The 17,050-nt window shown below is 45.0% G+C and overlaps 1 protein-coding gene across 2 annotated transcripts in view; it reads right to left on the reverse strand.

The window, feature by feature from the left end:
* TH (tyrosine hydroxylase) overlaps positions 1–16,740 on the reverse strand; it is a 17,523-nt gene extending 783 nt beyond the window's left edge. Inside the window, exons 1-12 of one of the 2 annotated variants that reach the window (XM_017813793.1) lie at positions 16,616–16,740; positions 11,841–12,044; positions 8,722–8,896; positions 8,015–8,103; positions 7,731–7,798; positions 5,952–6,002; positions 4,926–5,071; positions 4,401–4,536; positions 4,197–4,266; positions 3,838–3,894; positions 3,139–3,234; positions 2,835–2,968 (exon numbers count right to left, since the gene is read on the reverse strand). In XM_017813793.1, coding sequence (XP_017669282.1) covers positions 2,835–2,968; positions 3,139–3,234; positions 3,838–3,894; positions 4,197–4,266; positions 4,401–4,536; positions 4,926–5,071; positions 5,952–6,002; positions 7,731–7,798; positions 8,015–8,103; positions 8,722–8,896; positions 11,841–12,044; positions 16,616–16,705 — 1,316 coding nt within the window. In that variant the 5' untranslated portion in view covers positions 16,706–16,740. The remainder of the gene's footprint in view (positions 1–2,834; positions 2,969–3,138; positions 3,235–3,837; positions 3,895–4,196; positions 4,267–4,400; positions 4,537–4,925; positions 5,072–5,951; positions 6,003–7,730; positions 7,799–8,014; positions 8,104–8,721; positions 8,897–11,840; positions 12,045–16,615) is intronic. The other variant, XM_017813802.1, reaches the window with a different exon arrangement.
* Positions 16,741–17,050: the final 310 nt, after the last annotated feature.

Here is a 17,050-nt window from a genome sequence, read left to right on the forward strand (position 1 = left end):
TGGATTCTGAGTCTCCCTCCTACCCAGCACCAATTACCCAGGAAGATCACAACAGGTTAATGCCTCCTTTAGGCAGAGTTTCCAAGTTAGCACAAAAGCTCTGGTTTCCCACCTTTCCAGCTCCACAGGACTATAGCAGTAGTTGAAATCCCTTCTGTTCATCAAGGAAAACTATGAGTATGCCTGTGAGTTTCTGTGGGCTGAATACATGTGCTTGTACCAAACCAGAGGGTACACTGAAGTGGTCACCTCCACGTCCATTGCCAGGCACCCTCTGCTTCAATTTCTTTTTCACAAAATGCCAAGGAGATTTAGTAGCTAATTGCATGGAAAGCCCACGGTATTATAGCATTATATTACTAAATCCTTTCTGACATTCATTTATTGACTGATCTGTACTTGGGGAGGGGGAAACTAGCTGTGTGTCATCTTAAGGATAGATTTGACAGGCAGTGCCTCAGACCTGAGCCAGAGGATGAGAATAGCATCACCAGAGCCTTGTGCTTGAGCAAAGCTGCACTACCATACAAAAAGCTAACTGTAGCCTAGATCTCAGTGATGAACTTGACTTCACCTGATATCTCTCAAGAGCAAGACCTTGTTGGTACTTTTCTAATGGAGAATTACGTGGTCAAGTGAAAGCAAGTCAAGCATAAGGTTTCCACAAAGTTGCCCACATTTGCTTCCAATGCTAAGATTTGTATACTTGACAAGGTAGGGTTTTTTGATTTTGGGGCTATGTAAATATGGAGCTGGGAGTTTATATTTAGGTACTCATGGCTACAATCTCATGCTGGAAAGGCCTGGGAAGATGAGGGAACAAACAGCAATAGCAACAGGCATGATCCTTGCCTCTGCAGAGGCTTCACCCTTTCGCTCCTGAATTGCTTAGCTTAGGCTACCCTCTTGTGGCTACCACAGGTCTGCTCTGGCACAGGGCTCGGGAAAGCACAGCCCTTTCCCAGATGGAGGCAGATGTTCCTCTAGCTGGTACTTCATGCTTAGTATGGAATTGCAAGGGGTTGGGGGAAAACACAACAGATAGGGCCAAGGGGCAACAAGGTCCAAGGTGCAGGCTAACACTGGCAGGAAGCTGCCATTCTTGCAGGAAAGCAGCAAAAATGTGCAAATGAAGGGGTTTCCTGCATACTTGCGTTGTCCATCTCCTGAAAGATGTGGTTTATCTCAGTTCTACCAGGTAAGGTCCAGCTCACCTCTCTTCTTAATGCCGTCAGCCACAACCATGACTGCTAATGGCTAGAAACTTGCCTTCCAACGTGAGTGTGATCACTTGACACCTTTTGAAGCATATAAATATGACATAGGTGCTTGGAAGGGCACTGGGGGAGTGTACCCCTTCTGAGAAAAGAGGCTTTTCTTGAGGAATAGCATTGATAGTCAGGTCCATGGTGGCAGCTGCCAGTAATGCAAAAGATACAGATGCTTTAATGTTTTCACCCCAGAGGGAAACATCTGTGTGGTCTCTGAGCTCTTTAAAGAGGATCGTTTACAGTCACAGTCAAGCTTGCCACAGTCAAGACCCTCTAGCCTAATCTTGGCTGTGTATGTGGTGTATATTTCCTTTTTAAATGCAAGGAAATGACTCATTAGGCAGCAGTTGGTTTTTTTTAAAGCAGCCTAGTGTGTGCTTGCTTTGGAGCAGCTGGACCCCAGGTTGTGTGAACAGTGCAAGTGAGGGTAATAAAAGCAGAAGTTAAAATATAGCAGTCCTCTTAATTTATATTAAATACCGCTCTTGAAGGAACTGCAAGGTCATGTACATCATGTTTACCTCATTCTGTCTCTTTCCTAAGCTAAGATAAAAATGGTATAGGCAAAGTTTTCCTCTGTCAATCGAATGTTAAAGGACTGAGCTTTTCTCCTGTAGGCAATTCTCAGTATGACCAAGAAAATGCTCTTTTAAAGAGATGACCATGGGTAGAGCTGGCTTTTACCATCCCGTTCACAGTCTCATGGGATGGGGAAACACATTTACACGGGTGAGATGCTGTCTGGTGTTCACTAACCCTAGGAGGCAAAAGTTCCTTTTTTCCCCCTGGATAAATCTATTCACGCCAAGCAAATCTTTTTTGTTTGTGTATGAGCTACTAATGATGCCTGGGTTTGGTTGTTTTTCTGGGTTTGTATTTTCTCCTGCCTGTTTAGGTCTTTTCCCTGGTTGAATAATAAATAGGTAAGTTGCACAGCAGCTGCTCAGAAAGACAACATCTTTCTGCATCCAAAATTCAGAGAATGCCACCATTTTGAGCAGCTCTTCACCATTTTCCTAAAACTTTCACCCACAGAGCAAACTTTTACATAATGCAGAAGCCCATGTTTCAGAAGGACACATGCTGGCAAGATGCTCCCACAAAGGACAGCAAATACCTGACCTATACCACTTGGTCCTTCTGCAGCAAGGTAGCAGAGGGGGTCCTGGTGGATGGTTTGGGTCTCCAATTTCTGGACCACCAGCCCTCTGTTATGTTGCTTGGCCTCCTCTGGCAACTGGAGATAGTCTGTAACTGCTGCCTGTGAGAACTAGGCAGACTAGCTAGATCTGTCCCTTCTCTTGCTCCCTCGATCTTATCCCCAAGAATGCCTTCCATTCCATCCCACTGCTCCACATGCAAGACCTTGAGTCCAGCAGATTTTGTAGGGGCTCTTTGGACCCCATAGGAACTGGAGAATCACTTAACCTTTAAAGACCTGACAAGAGTTTCCAGAGTACTTCTGAGAACTTGAACTGAAAGCAGCCATACTGTCAACCCCTATCTCAATATATTATATTTTAATTTCCTTCTATTTGGGTCTCTCTCACTGCCCAGTCCTACCTCAATTTACTTTTGGCATCACTGAAGCTTTCAGACACAAAATAAACAGGCTGGTAGTTCTGGTCCTGGTAGGGCTGAACAGCAGCAGCATCTGGGTCAAAATCCCGCACCTCTGGTTCGTCTGACAAGGAGTGCTATGAACACAGCAGAAAAGTGGCAGCATGAAACTAAGGGGATTGAAGGGCACATATGAGGTAAACAAAGGTGGAGAACAGATTGGGTAAAGTCGCTGTAGAGGTGCTGAAACAGAAGGTGTTTTGCTCTATAAGTCTAGAGCAGAGAGGCAAATTATGCTGGGACTTACTATGAGCTCCCCGTAGGAAGACAGGAGCCCGGCTCCGTAGGCTTTGACTATTCCGTTCTGTCTGCAGAGCCCAAACTCCACTGTAAACCAGTAAAGCTGTGAAAGGAAAAGGGAAAACTCCTGGAGGATACAGATCGTCATCTTCATCTCCCTGTCACTTCTGAGCCCTTACATCATGGCCAAGGTCTGCGGCTATTTAAAGGAACAGATGCCTGACACTTTGTCCACTCTCCATACCCTGCACCCTTTGCTGCCAGAGAAAAGTGCTAAACTAAGTTGCTGCTGCACCAGGACAGATGGAGTCTGCATCCCTGGGCTTGTACCCTGTGCATCCAGCTGCTGTGTGATGCTGCTGTTTGGTGCCCTTGGAGCAGAATAGGTCACCTTGCTGAGGGAGAGCCAAAGGAAGTGGATGTCATTTAATCCCATCCCAAAGAGTTCCAGCAATGCTGCTGTTAGAAATACGATGCTTGGTGATACTACTGGTGCCCAAGAAAATTGGGTTAATGTGCAAGCAAGCTCTGCTGTTAAACTGATCTCTGCTCTGCACAGACATCGTGAAAAGAGCAGGGCTGGGGCAGCTCAGGTGGGGGCTCTGAGCCTGCAAATCTTGGAGCATCAGGCTGAACCTGTCCCCTTGATACCACAGAAGTGCTGCTGGAGGGGTTGGGCCGCCATCCAGCAAAGATGTAAACTTACTGTTGCTAGTTTCTCAATTTCTTCATCAGTTGCTCCCAGAGATGCCAGCCCAATGTCCTAGGAAAAGAAGGGAAGGGGCAAATATCAGATTTGGTCTGCGGGCCTTACACATTTATTTCTCTGTTTTATTGCTTTGAGATAACAGATATTGCTGTCCTGCTGTGCCATGCATCTGATGGGACTTCATTGTGCTCAGACTAAAAACACTTTGCTGCAGAGTTAGTATTAGAGTTCTCAGTCCATCACTGGAACATCATGTTCAATAAGAACAAGGAAGGGTTTAGGTGGCGACACTGGGGTTTGGGATCCCACCTTGTGCCCTGCTCTCTCAGGAGTGAGAAAGCAGATGGCCACCTTACCTGAGAGAACTGGGCAAATGTCTTGTCAGCCAGCATCGGGACGTGCCCCAGCAGCTCGTGACAGCAATCCCTGCCGATGTCAGGGCGGAAAGGAGGAAAACACAGTCAGCAGCTGACAGAGTGTGTCCGATGGGGAGAAAGGGTAATTGCTGGCCAGGTGAGAGATGCAGGAGGGGGAGGCCATGGGGGCCAGGCAATACTCACGGCTCAGGGGAGTGCATGGGCGAGGAGGCGTGGCGGATGTACTGCGTGCACTGGAAGACGCGGAAGGCCAGGCTGGCGAGGAAGTCCCGTGCTGACAACAAGCCAGCCACCGGCCGGAGCTGGAAGCCAGTCCTCTCTGAAACAGCACATACCATCTCTGTGAGGAGCATGGCCCGTGGGCTGTGCTGATGTCCTGTGTTCCCAGCACTGGAAACTAAAGGGCTTCTTTTGTGCCAAATCTAATTTATTTGCTCCTTCTAGGGAACAACATCTGCTCTTTAGTTGCTCAGTGGGATCATTTGGCTATGAGCTTGATCTTCAATTGCAGCCCACTGTGCTTAGCTGCAATCTCCACCACTTGGGCTCTACCTCTGTCCTCTGTGGGCAATGCACAAACCACCAGCTCTCCTCCAAAATCTCAGCTCACACTCTCCTCCTTTGGGTTCAGGCTGTCATCCGTAGCTGCCACCACCATGCTGGAGCCCTGGCACACCCTGAACCTGGGTCCCCCAGGCTCATACCCACCTTTCAGGAAGCGGGAAACCTCCTCCAGCTGAGGGATGTTGTTCTCATTGTAGCCACAGAATTTCTCCAGTAGACTGAAAGCTTCAAGGTACTCCTTGCAGGCATGGGTAGGGTACAAGCTCTTCAGGGTGCTGTACACCTCCTTCCTTCAGGACAAGAGGTGGCATTCATTCAGTGGCTTGATGTGTCTAGTCCTCTCCTGTCATAGTGTTATGCACTACCAGGGACCCAGGCCTCTAGGCTCCTTGTCCTTTTGCCTTTCTCCACCACTAAGGCTATATCTCTGCACATTGATAGAGGTATGTAAACATACAGACACACATTCAAACAAGCCTGCAAAGGCAGCAGCTGTATCTGCACAGACCTATTTCTGACTTGAAGGTCAGGAAATTGTATAAAAGGTATTAACTGGAATTAAAATATTCCCAGTAGGTAAACTTCTGAAGTTGCACTGTGAAGACAGTCAATAGAACCAGGAGATGACCTTGTTGAGAAGCCTGTGTACTCAGCTCATATGAGTTGGCCTTGTTTTCAGAGACACTCCTGCAGCAACACTCCTGGAAAAAATCATCCTCAAAGGAAGTGTTTTCCTAAGTGAGTCCAGGGAGGTACCATGCAGATATTCACCACTGGCCTCTTCTTTCTGCACCTATGATAACTGCTCTTTGTTTGGAGGCTGCTACTAAGTCAGGACTCCTAGAGAAGTGGGACTCTAAATTATCTACCTTGCTCTCTGTGGAGGCTCCTTTGGAGGCTCCTGGGGGCTGCAGTGTGAAGGGGCTGTTGATGCAGCCCCAAGAAAGGAGGAGACAGAGCATCGCTGTTTTGGACGTAGCTTGCTCTCCTGGATGTGGCCCTACCATAAAATGCCATGCAATATGTTACTGGCTTTTGTAACAAGCTATTAAGTAGGATACTTGCGCTCCTGATACATTTTTCAAGAGGTCACACCTTAACCGTTTGGGTTTTGATTCCCAACTTCTAATGGTGAAGCCAATAAATATCCTCAATCAAATCAGCACTCACCAGGTAGCGATCTCCTCTGCTGTGTACTCCACGTGAGGGATTGGGTCCCCACTGCAAGGCAAATGCACCATTACTGAGCAGAGCACATGCCAGGCTCCTCTTCCCTTCGAGAAGGAAGCACTTTGGAGAAGCTCTGCATGATGTTCACCAATCTTCTTTAAACCAAACAAGGGGGTGACAGGAAAGACAAAGCCTTAGTACTGGGTCGTTTGTACAGGTGCAACAAGAACATAGACACGAAGAAAAGCATTAGTCTAGTCAGATTATAAATGATCAAGGGATGAGCAAGGGTTTAGCAGGAACAACATTTACCAGAAAAGAAAAAAAGAAACTTTGTATGAAAATAAATTCGTTTCATGTGCCTGAAGTTCAGGGAGCTGGTGGCTTCAAGAATGAACCACCAGCTGGGAAATAAAATGAGCTGAGAAGGAAAGCTAAATGCATTTGAACTGCAGAAAAATATATTGTCAGTAATATTAAGGATGGCAAGAATGGAAAATCTTAACGTTGATGTAAGTGGGCACTAAAGAAGACCGACAATTTTGCTTTTTCTCATCATAGTTAGCAATTGTATTTCCTGAGTCTTTCTATTCTCTATTTGAACAAGTGAGGTATTCATATATTACAGTGTAAAAGCATAGTTCCTTTTCCATTAACAGCCTGAAGAGACACTACACAGTGGCTCATAAATATTAACCTGCAGGTGAGATGTAAGAGAAGACATTGCAAATTGGTGCATCATCTTAGGACAGTGTTTATTCCTGTGTCATTTGTTGGCACAGTGACTTTCTGTGCACCTAGTATTCATACAGGATAAAACCTTCAGTGTCCATATTCTGGGCTTCAAATCAGCAAAGAACATGAAACCTAACAGCAGAAAACTGTACTGGCATCTCACCAATTGCAGGGGTAGCTGAAGAAAGTGATCCATATAATTTCTGTAGTCTGCTTTCAGCACAGCTCACTACAGTGAGCACAGCTCATCTGTACCTGAAGTCCTGCTCAGAGAGAATGCTACTGTGAAAGGCAGTGTCACTGAATAGGATATAGGGAATATTTTACAAACCTAACTGAATATTAGAGCTCTCTTTGATGTTGTAGTGAACAGACTGAGTCCTATCACTGCATATATCAGAAGTATTAAGTAGGAATAGTCTTAAACCTATATAAGACAATGTTGAAAATGTTACTGGAATCTGTTTAATTTATCAGACAGAGTTTGGAGGTGAACCATTTAGTCTATAAATACCCTCATAGCAGAAAAAAATAAAATCTCTGATAGCAGTGTTTTATCTAGCAGATGAAAGGCATGTATGATCCACTGCGTAAAAGCTAAAGCTATCAAAGTACAGTTTAGAAAGAAAACCCACATTTTTTTCACATTGTTCTTTGGAACAATGGTTCCAATAAAGCATTGGAACAAATTTTCTGAGCATGTGATAGTTTTTCAGTAGTTGAAACACTGAAGTCAAAACTAGGTGCCATTCTAACAGAGGTGCTACATTTCAAAATTAAGTTTGAGATCTGATGGATGTAGCTTTTTTATGCAGGAAGTTTATTCTTATTATATCTGTATCGATGGATGAATTAATGAAAACAGATATTTTTTAATTAAGAAGAGATTGGAATGAACAGAGAGAAAAGAGACACAAAATGAGCTGGAAAGGCTGAATGGGGAGACAAAACATGAAAGAAGTGTCAAAAATGTAGTACAATGACTTCCCAACAGGTTTATTGACATGTCGTTATCCCTTCATGAATGTTAGGAAAGAGACTTACTGCTTATAGTGAAAAGCAATCTCTGCTATTGATTTCCTTCTCTGGCGATATACTGGGTCAGAGTAGCCCTGTGACGGCAAATAGGAACAGAGATAGGATTTTTAATCAGTTACTAAAATTTCTCATGCAAGAAAGATCATCGCTGGCTGGAGAAACTTCTCTCAAGGTGTCATTCTCACTGTAGTTGACTGATCAGCTGCACTAATAGGTGTTCTCCAACTCCCTGCTTCTGTGGGACAGCTCAGGAGTTCAGTATGAGGGTGTGCCCATGCAGACTAACTCACCGGGTGATCCAGATCCAAGTCAGGGTCAAACTTGGTGACCAAATGGTGGCACTTGTCCAATTCACAGATTTTTCTTGGAAACCAGTGAACTGTGGGGAGAGAGAAAGTGACAATCTGTCTGTGGAGGTGAAGATGGAGCACTCCCTAATAAGAAGGGGTTGTGAGGCTGAGTAAGATACATCTGATTTCATGTGCCAAATGCACACACACAACAAACAGCACATGGCACAGCTGTGCCTTCTGGGCAGTAATTCCACAATCTAAATGGTCTTTGTTCTAGAGTCATGTCTAGTGTCATGATCTGCATCTCACGACTTCCCTGCCCGTCTCTCAGCAGAGTATTTTGTGACAAAAATAAAGAAGGAGATGAAAATTGGATTTTACTGAAAGATTCTGGACTCCACTGGAGTAGGGATGGAGAGCTCATTAGGAGAGGTGTGAACAAGCAAGAAATTCAATCTCCTATTTCTATTTTTTGTATCTGTTACCAGAAGAATGGGCTATGAACAATGGAGTCTGTTGAGAAACGGACAGGGAGGGAAGTGGCTTTCAGGATTCAGGTGTCCCAGAGGCAGTCTTTTCTGGTTTACTGAAATTTAGCATAGAGTAGCCCTTTCCCTTTAGTGGGAATAACGAAATCGCCACCCTTTTTCAACAGGGAGAGCTCAGCCTCTCCTCACAAGTGAAAAAGTTTGTAAGTTCCTTACATTTGTCTTCCTTAGTGGTCCTCACATCTTCTGCTACCCTCTTGATGGAGCTAATGAAAGTGTTGAGGTCAGAGCTGTGGACTTCACAGCGCACAAAGTATTCCAGTTCAGCAGTTCCTTCACGGGGCTTTCGGCTAAGCCTGGTCTCCAGGTGGTGAATTTTAGCTTCAAATGTCTTTTGGGACATGGAAAGAAAGAACAAAACCATGAAGCAACACTTGAGACACCTCCTGCAGCTACCCAAAAATGTCCATACGTAGAATCAGAAGGGTTTGAGTTGGAAGGAACCTTAAAAATCAACTAGTTGCAAACCCCTTGTCATGGGCAGGGGTAGCTTTCAGTAGACCAGGTTACTCAGAGCTCCATCCAACTTGACCTTTAACACTCCCAGAGATGGGGCATCTACAACTTCTCCAGGCAACCTGTTCCAGTGCCTCACCATGCTTACAGTAATTTTTTTCCCTAATATCCAACCTAAACCTACTCTCTTTAAGTTTGAAGATATTCATCCTTGTCCTGACACTACATACTCTTTTAAATAGTTCCCATCCATCCTTCTTGTAGGCCCCCTTCAGATACTGGCAGGTTGCAATTAGGTCACGTCAAAACCTTCTCTTTTCCAGGCTTAACAATCCCAGTCTGGGATGGATTCCCTCTTGTCGTTTAGTTCGTGCCCCCTCTGTACCTCCAGTGTAAATGCACTTACCCATTAATTCCACAGTTTTTCCTTCTGCACAGGCAGCCACTTGGGCTGGTCATAGGTACCAACAGAAGACTTCCACAATGGCAAAGAAGACCACATCAAGCGAGAAAGTTGATGTGGCAAAGTGCCACTTCTCATGGCCCCCTTTTCTTCCACCTCCCACCCAAGACCAAGGTGGCGTTCGGAGGGGTGTGGTGGGGGGCGAAGGGGCTGCCCGGGCGCGGCCGGCGGCGCGGCGCTGGCCGTGGTGCTGAACGGCGGGGATGGCATGACCCGCCCTCAGAGCTTCGGTTTGGGCTCACTATCAGAACTGATGTCCTTTGGGCTCGTTATTCCTCCATGGAATAAGAGCGAGACAAAATGGAGTCTACAGTCTTTCAAAGGGCCCTGGTAGATTTGTGGATATTTTCTTTAGCTCAGTGAAAACTGGCAGTACAAGTCCAAGTCCCTGGGCAATGACCCAACCTTTCCAAAGTCCCTGGAAGACCTTTGATAGAGGAAGGGACATGATCTCTTTTGTTAATCAGAGGCAAAAAGATGAGAAAGAACAGATGCAATGCCACAGGTAAATTAAATTTAGGACTGTGTTTTTTAATGTACCTACCAACTTCACTATTACATTGTCCCCTCAACAATCAATACCTTTGCATTAATCTGACAGCTATGATTGCATTACCTATGCTTTAGCTGCATGTAACACATAGAGAAGAGTGAAACCAGCTTCCCTGAAGCCTGGCTCATGATGAGGCAAATGTCATTATGCCTGTCTGCTTTCATGTCTTGTACCTGCATTGCCAGAGGGATCTGGGAAATGAATCTTCCTCTGTTGGGGCTTGACATGCTTGTCTTTTTATTATATTTAAAGCTCTTTCTGTGACAAGCTCAAAGAGCTTTTTTGCTCCAGGATGAAATAAACAATATTTGAACATAAGCTGCCCCAGCTTCTCTCTTGATGTTTTGAAAATATTTGAACTACAGAGTTTAAATGTAGAGTAACATAAAATCTACCAAGTACAAGAGCCCACACATCTGTTTCATACCCACTGAGCAGCCTGTTGAACGTTACACTGATAGATTTTTATCTGGTGCCCGTGTACTTCTGGGCAGGAGACCCCAGTCATGGCAGCACTAAGAGTTTTGTCAGTTAAGTTTTTCATAGAGATTCTTTCAGTCTTGAGACAAGAACCATATGTTTCCCAAAAAATAGTTTTTCTTGCAACAGTCTTCTTAGAGGCGATGCAAGACATTTTGTAATTGCTGAAGAACTTAAACATTTTTCATAAGAGTATCAGAGATAATACTGCATGGGCAATGAATAACTAGAATGCCCTACAATTTCAGGGAAATATCCCCCAAGGGATAAGTATACTTTTTGTAGGTTAACAGCTGTTAAGTAGTGGGTTTACTGTACAGTGCACAAAGCCCTGAACAACCTGTTGTGACCAGATCTGCTCTGAGCAGGAGGTTGGACTAGAGACCTCCAGAGGCCCCTTACAAGCCACATAACAGATTATCAGGAACAAATTGTCCTCTCCCATCACCGCTGAAGTCAGTGAAATTAAATTACCATAGATAAAACACATCTCAGAACCTCAGTTTGCAAAACACTTCTGAATCATTCTGGATGAAAATGTACTACATATATGCAAGCTTTGATTACTGTTTAAATAGATAGCAACTATTTCCAATGGAAAGAACACCAGTCTTTCCATTCATGGTACCGAGATCCTATATAATGCAACAGTATATTGCTGGCTAGAGGGAAAAACCTCAGTTAGCAGTTTGCCTTGGTATTAAAGGCATATACAGGATGCATCTCGGGGAGAGGAATCAAACAGAACCTTTAACATGTGAATCAAATCAATCCTTGAAGTAGAGAGGAAATTTTGAAATCAAGATACCAGTTTTACACCCAGGGTGAAGTAGTTCCTGTAACTATTTGGCCAAGGACCAGTGTGTCAATGCCATTCAGAGACTGTGAAAGCCTTAACCCACAAGGAAGGTGAGTTTGGTCTGCAGGCAGGCAAAGTGCACAGCTTGCTTTGAATGTGGAATTAGAGCCCTTCACACGAAGTTGAAGCGCTGAACAGTGGAGAGAGTTGTCAGAGTATGCTATAAGGCACAAGGGTGTGGACTGGAAGTGTGAACCTGTGTGGTTGGATCCAATAATTAAGCAAAATAAAGCCCAGAGTTTAACAGCACTGCAAGACAGAGGTATGCCTCATTCTTAGTGATGGCAAGTGAGGGCACACTGGGGTATGAGCAAAGTGTAACTGTGGGGACATCAGACTGATCATTTGCAGTAAGCAGACCTAGTCTAATTCTTCTTTATTAGGCTCAAGTGATATTTCTCCAAGAACAGTCATGAAACCTGAAGTGTATTCCTCGACTACCATACAACAGGTTAGGTACTCACCTCAAATACTTTAAGTACACGGGACAGCGGTGAAGTCTTGGCTCCCTTGAGCATGAAGAAGAGATTCAGCATGGCTCTCCCATCCTTCTCCTCAAATACAATGGTCTCTGTAGACTCTGCAGCATCAGTAGCTGCAGCTGCAGCTTCTCTTTCCTTCCTGGCATCTTCAATGAGGCTTTGACGTCTTCCAATGAACCGTGGAGACTGAAGGCAGAACAGAAGGGGAGATCAGAGACATCCCCAGTAGCTGGATCAGATATGACTAATACATCTCAGCAGAGGAAAGCAGGGAAAAGTTGTATTGACTTGCCTGACTTTGTAGAGGAAGATTTGGTGATGAGGACTGAGGTTTCAGAACTGAACTTTCACAAATGTGCAGCTTTTGGAAAAAATCTGTGTAAAATATCTTTTTAGCATGACTGGAGAGTGGGCTTCTCCCCTCACCTTCCCTAGCAACAGTTTTCAATATCCTTCAAAACCGAAAAATCATAGACAATCTTACAGAGCTTTCAGGTGTCTGATGAACTCAAGCGGAGAGGCATTAGACAAACCTGAAGTCATCTGTGAAAACATACTTTGTGAGGGACAGCTGAAGCCCACAGCTGTGGCCTGGCCAGGAAACATGAATTGTTTGCAGGTGTATTATCAGGGCAGCTTAACTAAACCTCTCCTAGGATCTAATGTGACATTTTCTTTTGATATTAAGTGGATGCTTGCCCACTGAAGTGTAATTGGAACCACATCCATATACTCCAGAAAATAAATTCCTCCCACTCATCTATAGATTTATTTTGTCCAAGCAAACTCCTGCAGATTTCTGTTATTTGGAATTGAATCTAAAATGCTGAAACTCTGTGCCTGAAGTCATGTTAGGTCACTCGTTTACATTTATAGTGAACTACACACTATTTCAATCACCACTATTTCTTTTGTTATACAAATAGCTCATATACCAACTTATTTGTTCTTTGTCTTTTTACAACCAGTTTTCCATTTAGAGGCAGCTCAGCTGTTTCCAATTTTCTGTGTTCAATACACAAACCAGATGACAAAGCCCCAGAACTTGCTAAAAGAAACCTGGGTAAGCACTGAAGAAGGACCAGAGTGGGACTGGCTGCAGTTTTCCCTCTGGTCACATTGAAAATATTCTGAAAGGATAGAGATGCCAATCAAGCAGTGCTTTCCCTACCTTGTGAAAATTTAGAGAGTGTTTTCCTTTTAAAAAGACAGCCTGATCGACTACTAAGCTCATTTTCTCTCTGATTTTCAAAGCCCACTATCAGTAAATAATGTTTCCTGTAAAAATCCTCTTGGATGCTTTAGCAGTGTAAAGCCAACATTTTAAATGCAACCTCAAAACTGCAGCACATCAAGGCACCAGCCGCTGCATTTCTATCTGGTCCTTTTTTAGTAAAGATACCTCTCTGAAATTATGTTTGCTGATCCACCCTTTATTCCTCATGGCACAGAAAATCACCTTCTAACAAATAAGCATAGACTGCTGCTTGTCTAAATTGGTGGTGTTCATGCCCAAAGAGAGCAGACATCTAACAAGTAACCTCAGCCACAACTTTCAAAACCTTGTGCGCATGTGCTCAGCTTTAAGCGCGTGTTTTGCATCACTATGGTGTTTAAAGCTAAGCCAGTATTTACTTTAAAGTGCCTGCAATAAGCAGGGCAAACAGCCCTGTGGCAGGCACAGAAAATGGTCTCTGCAGCGACTCCAAGCCAGGCAGTGACGATACCTAAGGATGCTTTGTCACACTGTGCCCTGAGGCACAGGATTTTACTTATGAGGTGGAGAAGAGGAGAGGAGGGAAATTATAACCCCATATTTAGGTTGCAAATCAGGTGGAAATCCAACCTGGAGGAGTTTAAAAGGCGAGGCTGGAAAGCTGCACCATGAGAGGGAGTCTCAACCACTCAGACACATGTGCTGAGACTGGGCGGCCCCAGGCAGGCAGGACTGGGGGAACTTCAGTCCCTGTATAGGAGTCCTGTAAGTTCCTTAGCTCCATGGTGTTTTAGGTGGCAAATCAAAAAAACCAACCAACCAAAACTAAAAAACCACAAACAAACAAAACCCCAAACAAATAAAACAAAAAACACTGGTAAAAGGCTGATTTCTGAATTTTGCTTGGAAGAAGAGGGCTGGAAGGGATCTGACTGCCTGCTGCCTCCTCTGCCAGGTGGAAGCTGCCTGGCTGCACGCTCCCCATCTCATCTTTCTCTCCTCTGCCCCTCACATTTATGCTCATTGGGGTATTACCTTCTTTTGCTGGAAATTAGGAATGTGGCATGTATAATAGCCAAACTGATCTTATGATAAATGTCTTCCTTTCTTCTGAAGGCGCCATTGTATGGTATTTCCAAATTGCCTTGCAGACTAGCTCACTGAGTGCATATCTGGCTACAGTGAGAACTGTAATTTGATTTTGCAAAGCATTTATTTGCCTAATCAGGGCTCGAGTCTGATATGGTCATTCACCTCTTTTGAAGGGTTAGTTTGTGCCTCTTATGAAGGGTTTGTTCATTTTTCCATCTTTGAGTTTACTGAAAATCAGAGTGCCCAGCCTGAGTAATTAAAACACTGCGTTCGAAGTTACTTTGCTTTGGTTTTTGTCCCCTGGCTCATTATTTGCAGCAAGCAGAAAGGACTGTAAAGACTGTTTCCCTCTTGTCAACATGGGGACAGTAACATCCTACCCCTGCTTCCCTGGGCACTCTTTCATGCTGGTTTGGCTCCAGTGGCTGTCTCCTGCCTGCCTCTGTTTTTGTGCTCTGTAACCAAACCCAGCTCCAGCTCCAGTCCCAGGGTCTCTTGCAAAAACTATTAGCAGCAGAAAAACTTGATATATAACAAAAGATTTTTCTACGATGTGCGTTTGATGTTTGGTTGGCTCAGCTGACACATAAAATACCTGCTGCTGTGGATGAGTTCTGGGATTGCAGAGGTCTCTTCCCCCCCCCGCCCCCCAGCCATTTTGCACAATTTCCCCTGGAGCACAGTGCTAGTCCCTTGGGGAAAATGGCAAGGGAACCCCTCAGATCTGCTGGAGGTGGTGTGATGATGGGCAAGAGCTGTGTGGCTGATATCCATTGTCCCACTGAAAACACAAGGGCCAGGAAAGTACACTGTCACATGCAAATGCAGAGTCATGCTTCTTGCCTGGTGGAAGCCAGCAAAATAAGTGACAGGGTTGTGGAAATCTGTGCTAGGTGAGAGCAAAGGGTAAAGTTTTTCATGCATCCCACTCTCAAAATAATCCTCACATGTTAAAGTTTTAATTTTAGTTTGGGGTTTTTTTTCTGAACATTTCCATTTAAAGAAGGGACACAAACACAGGCTGAAGTTTTATGTACCCCCCAGGCTGGAGGAGCTGCTCACCCCAAGCAGGTTGCCACACTCCTGTCAGCCCATCTGTTGAACCTGAATTCCTCTGGCACCTCTGTTCAGTGGCCCATTTCCCATAAAACATGGAGCAGCACCCCAGAGGGCGTAATAACCGAATGCTCTTCCCTTTTCCAGATGAGCATTTCAACGAGCATCTCAAATACTGATTTTACAGGCTGCTTGAAAAATACCAGGTTTTCAAGAACCACTTACGTGTTCATTATTTTGCCGAAATGAAAATGACTGTTAGCGGGAAGCCTTCCCTGATTTCCATTTATTAGAGAAGGCAACTTTATGTCCCTGTTTCCTAAATGTTTCACTTCCTTCCCAGCAAACTCCACTCTCCAAAATACCTGTCTGTCAATGTAGTGGCTGATTTTAGCAAGGCAGAGCATTGCACAGGGTTAAGAGAAGGGTGAACGAAAAAGGCAGCAAGCATAGGGGAAGGAACTGGGGCGCTCTATAACTGACCTGCTGGAGTCATGCTGCAGACATCTACCAAACACATCTGCTACCTAACACATCTCTATTCCTGAGTTTTCTCCTGCCCAGCATCCCCAGGTGGTCCCCTCCTGGTGCTCCCATTGCCACTGGCTGCTCTGGCTCCCTCAGCATCACCTGCAGCCTGCACACAGCTGAGACCCACAAGACTGTCCCATGCTGGGACTCTTCAGGTTTGTCCTGCCTGCCGAGGCTTTGGGGTTAGGAGGTGAAATGTTCCTGTCCCTACAGTCAGTCCAATGGGTTGGCTAGGCTTGGCTTTTTAAAGGCACTTGAGAGTTCATTGGGAAGTTTTTCTCTCCTTTCCCTGACAGATTCAGATTTGGTGTGTGCAGAAGCATTCCCCAGGCTAACCATAGGGCTGAGACCACATCAGGGAAGACTGGGAACAGAAATGGGGAAAGGATGTTTTGAGAGATAAACTATGGACACAACAGCAGTGAACACACTAGTTAAACTGCCTGTGCCTTGTGTGCAGTCTAAAACAAGAGCCCCACTTTTTTATTATGCTAGAACAGGTATAATGTCTTGAAACTAGGAGATCATTAAGATTTTCAAATTACCTTTCACACTGGGGATTCCTTGCTATTCTTGCCTTAAGTCTGTGGGTTATTCACCTTACTTTTGGCTGAGGTGGTGGGCATTGTATTAGTTCAAGTTTTCACCCCCCTAAATGTTTGCATTTCACATGTACCAATATGTAGAGAGAACTGCTTGAGTAATTTTCCTTTCCCAGCCAAGAGCCAGGAGGTGCCCATGTCGGCGAACTCCCACAGAGGCAATGTTGGTCCATCTATTCCTGCCTCTCTCTGCCTATAGCTATGGGAGAAGTTGTGGGTTTTGGAGGGGGAGGGAAAGAAGTGGGGTAGAGTTGTCTTACCATGATGGCCTCAGCTTGCTTGGAGTCCAGCTCTGACACCGCCCTGCGGAAGCCTTTGGCTGCAGAGGTGGAGATGTTCGGGGTTGGCATCTTTGCTCTTCCACAAGCTCTGCTGTCTGCTTTCCAGCTCCTTGCCAGCTTTTTATAGGGCAGGGCTGACGTCAAAGACTCTTTCAAATCTTCTCTTCCCCTGCCACCTCCCCATCACCACCTCCCTCCTTTCTCCCCCTCGGGCTGAGAGGAGGAGGGGATGCAAAGGAGAGAAACGTGTCTGTCCCATTAAATCTAATCGCTACAAAGATTGCAGACACCCTGCCTTCACAGACCAGACAACCCCCCACCTGTTTGCCTGCATCCAAAAGATTTCTACTCTAATTTACCCCTCCCTTGCTCTCCCTCCCATTTCTGGATAGAGCTCATTCTCATTACATGTTT

Source organism: Lepidothrix coronata, unplaced genomic scaffold (genome assembly GCF_001604755.1).
Source record: "Lepidothrix coronata isolate B3197 unplaced genomic scaffold, Lepidothrix_coronata-1.0 Scaffold1, whole genome shotgun sequence".
Lineage (NCBI taxonomy): Eukaryota > Metazoa > Chordata > Aves > Passeriformes > Pipridae > Lepidothrix > Lepidothrix coronata.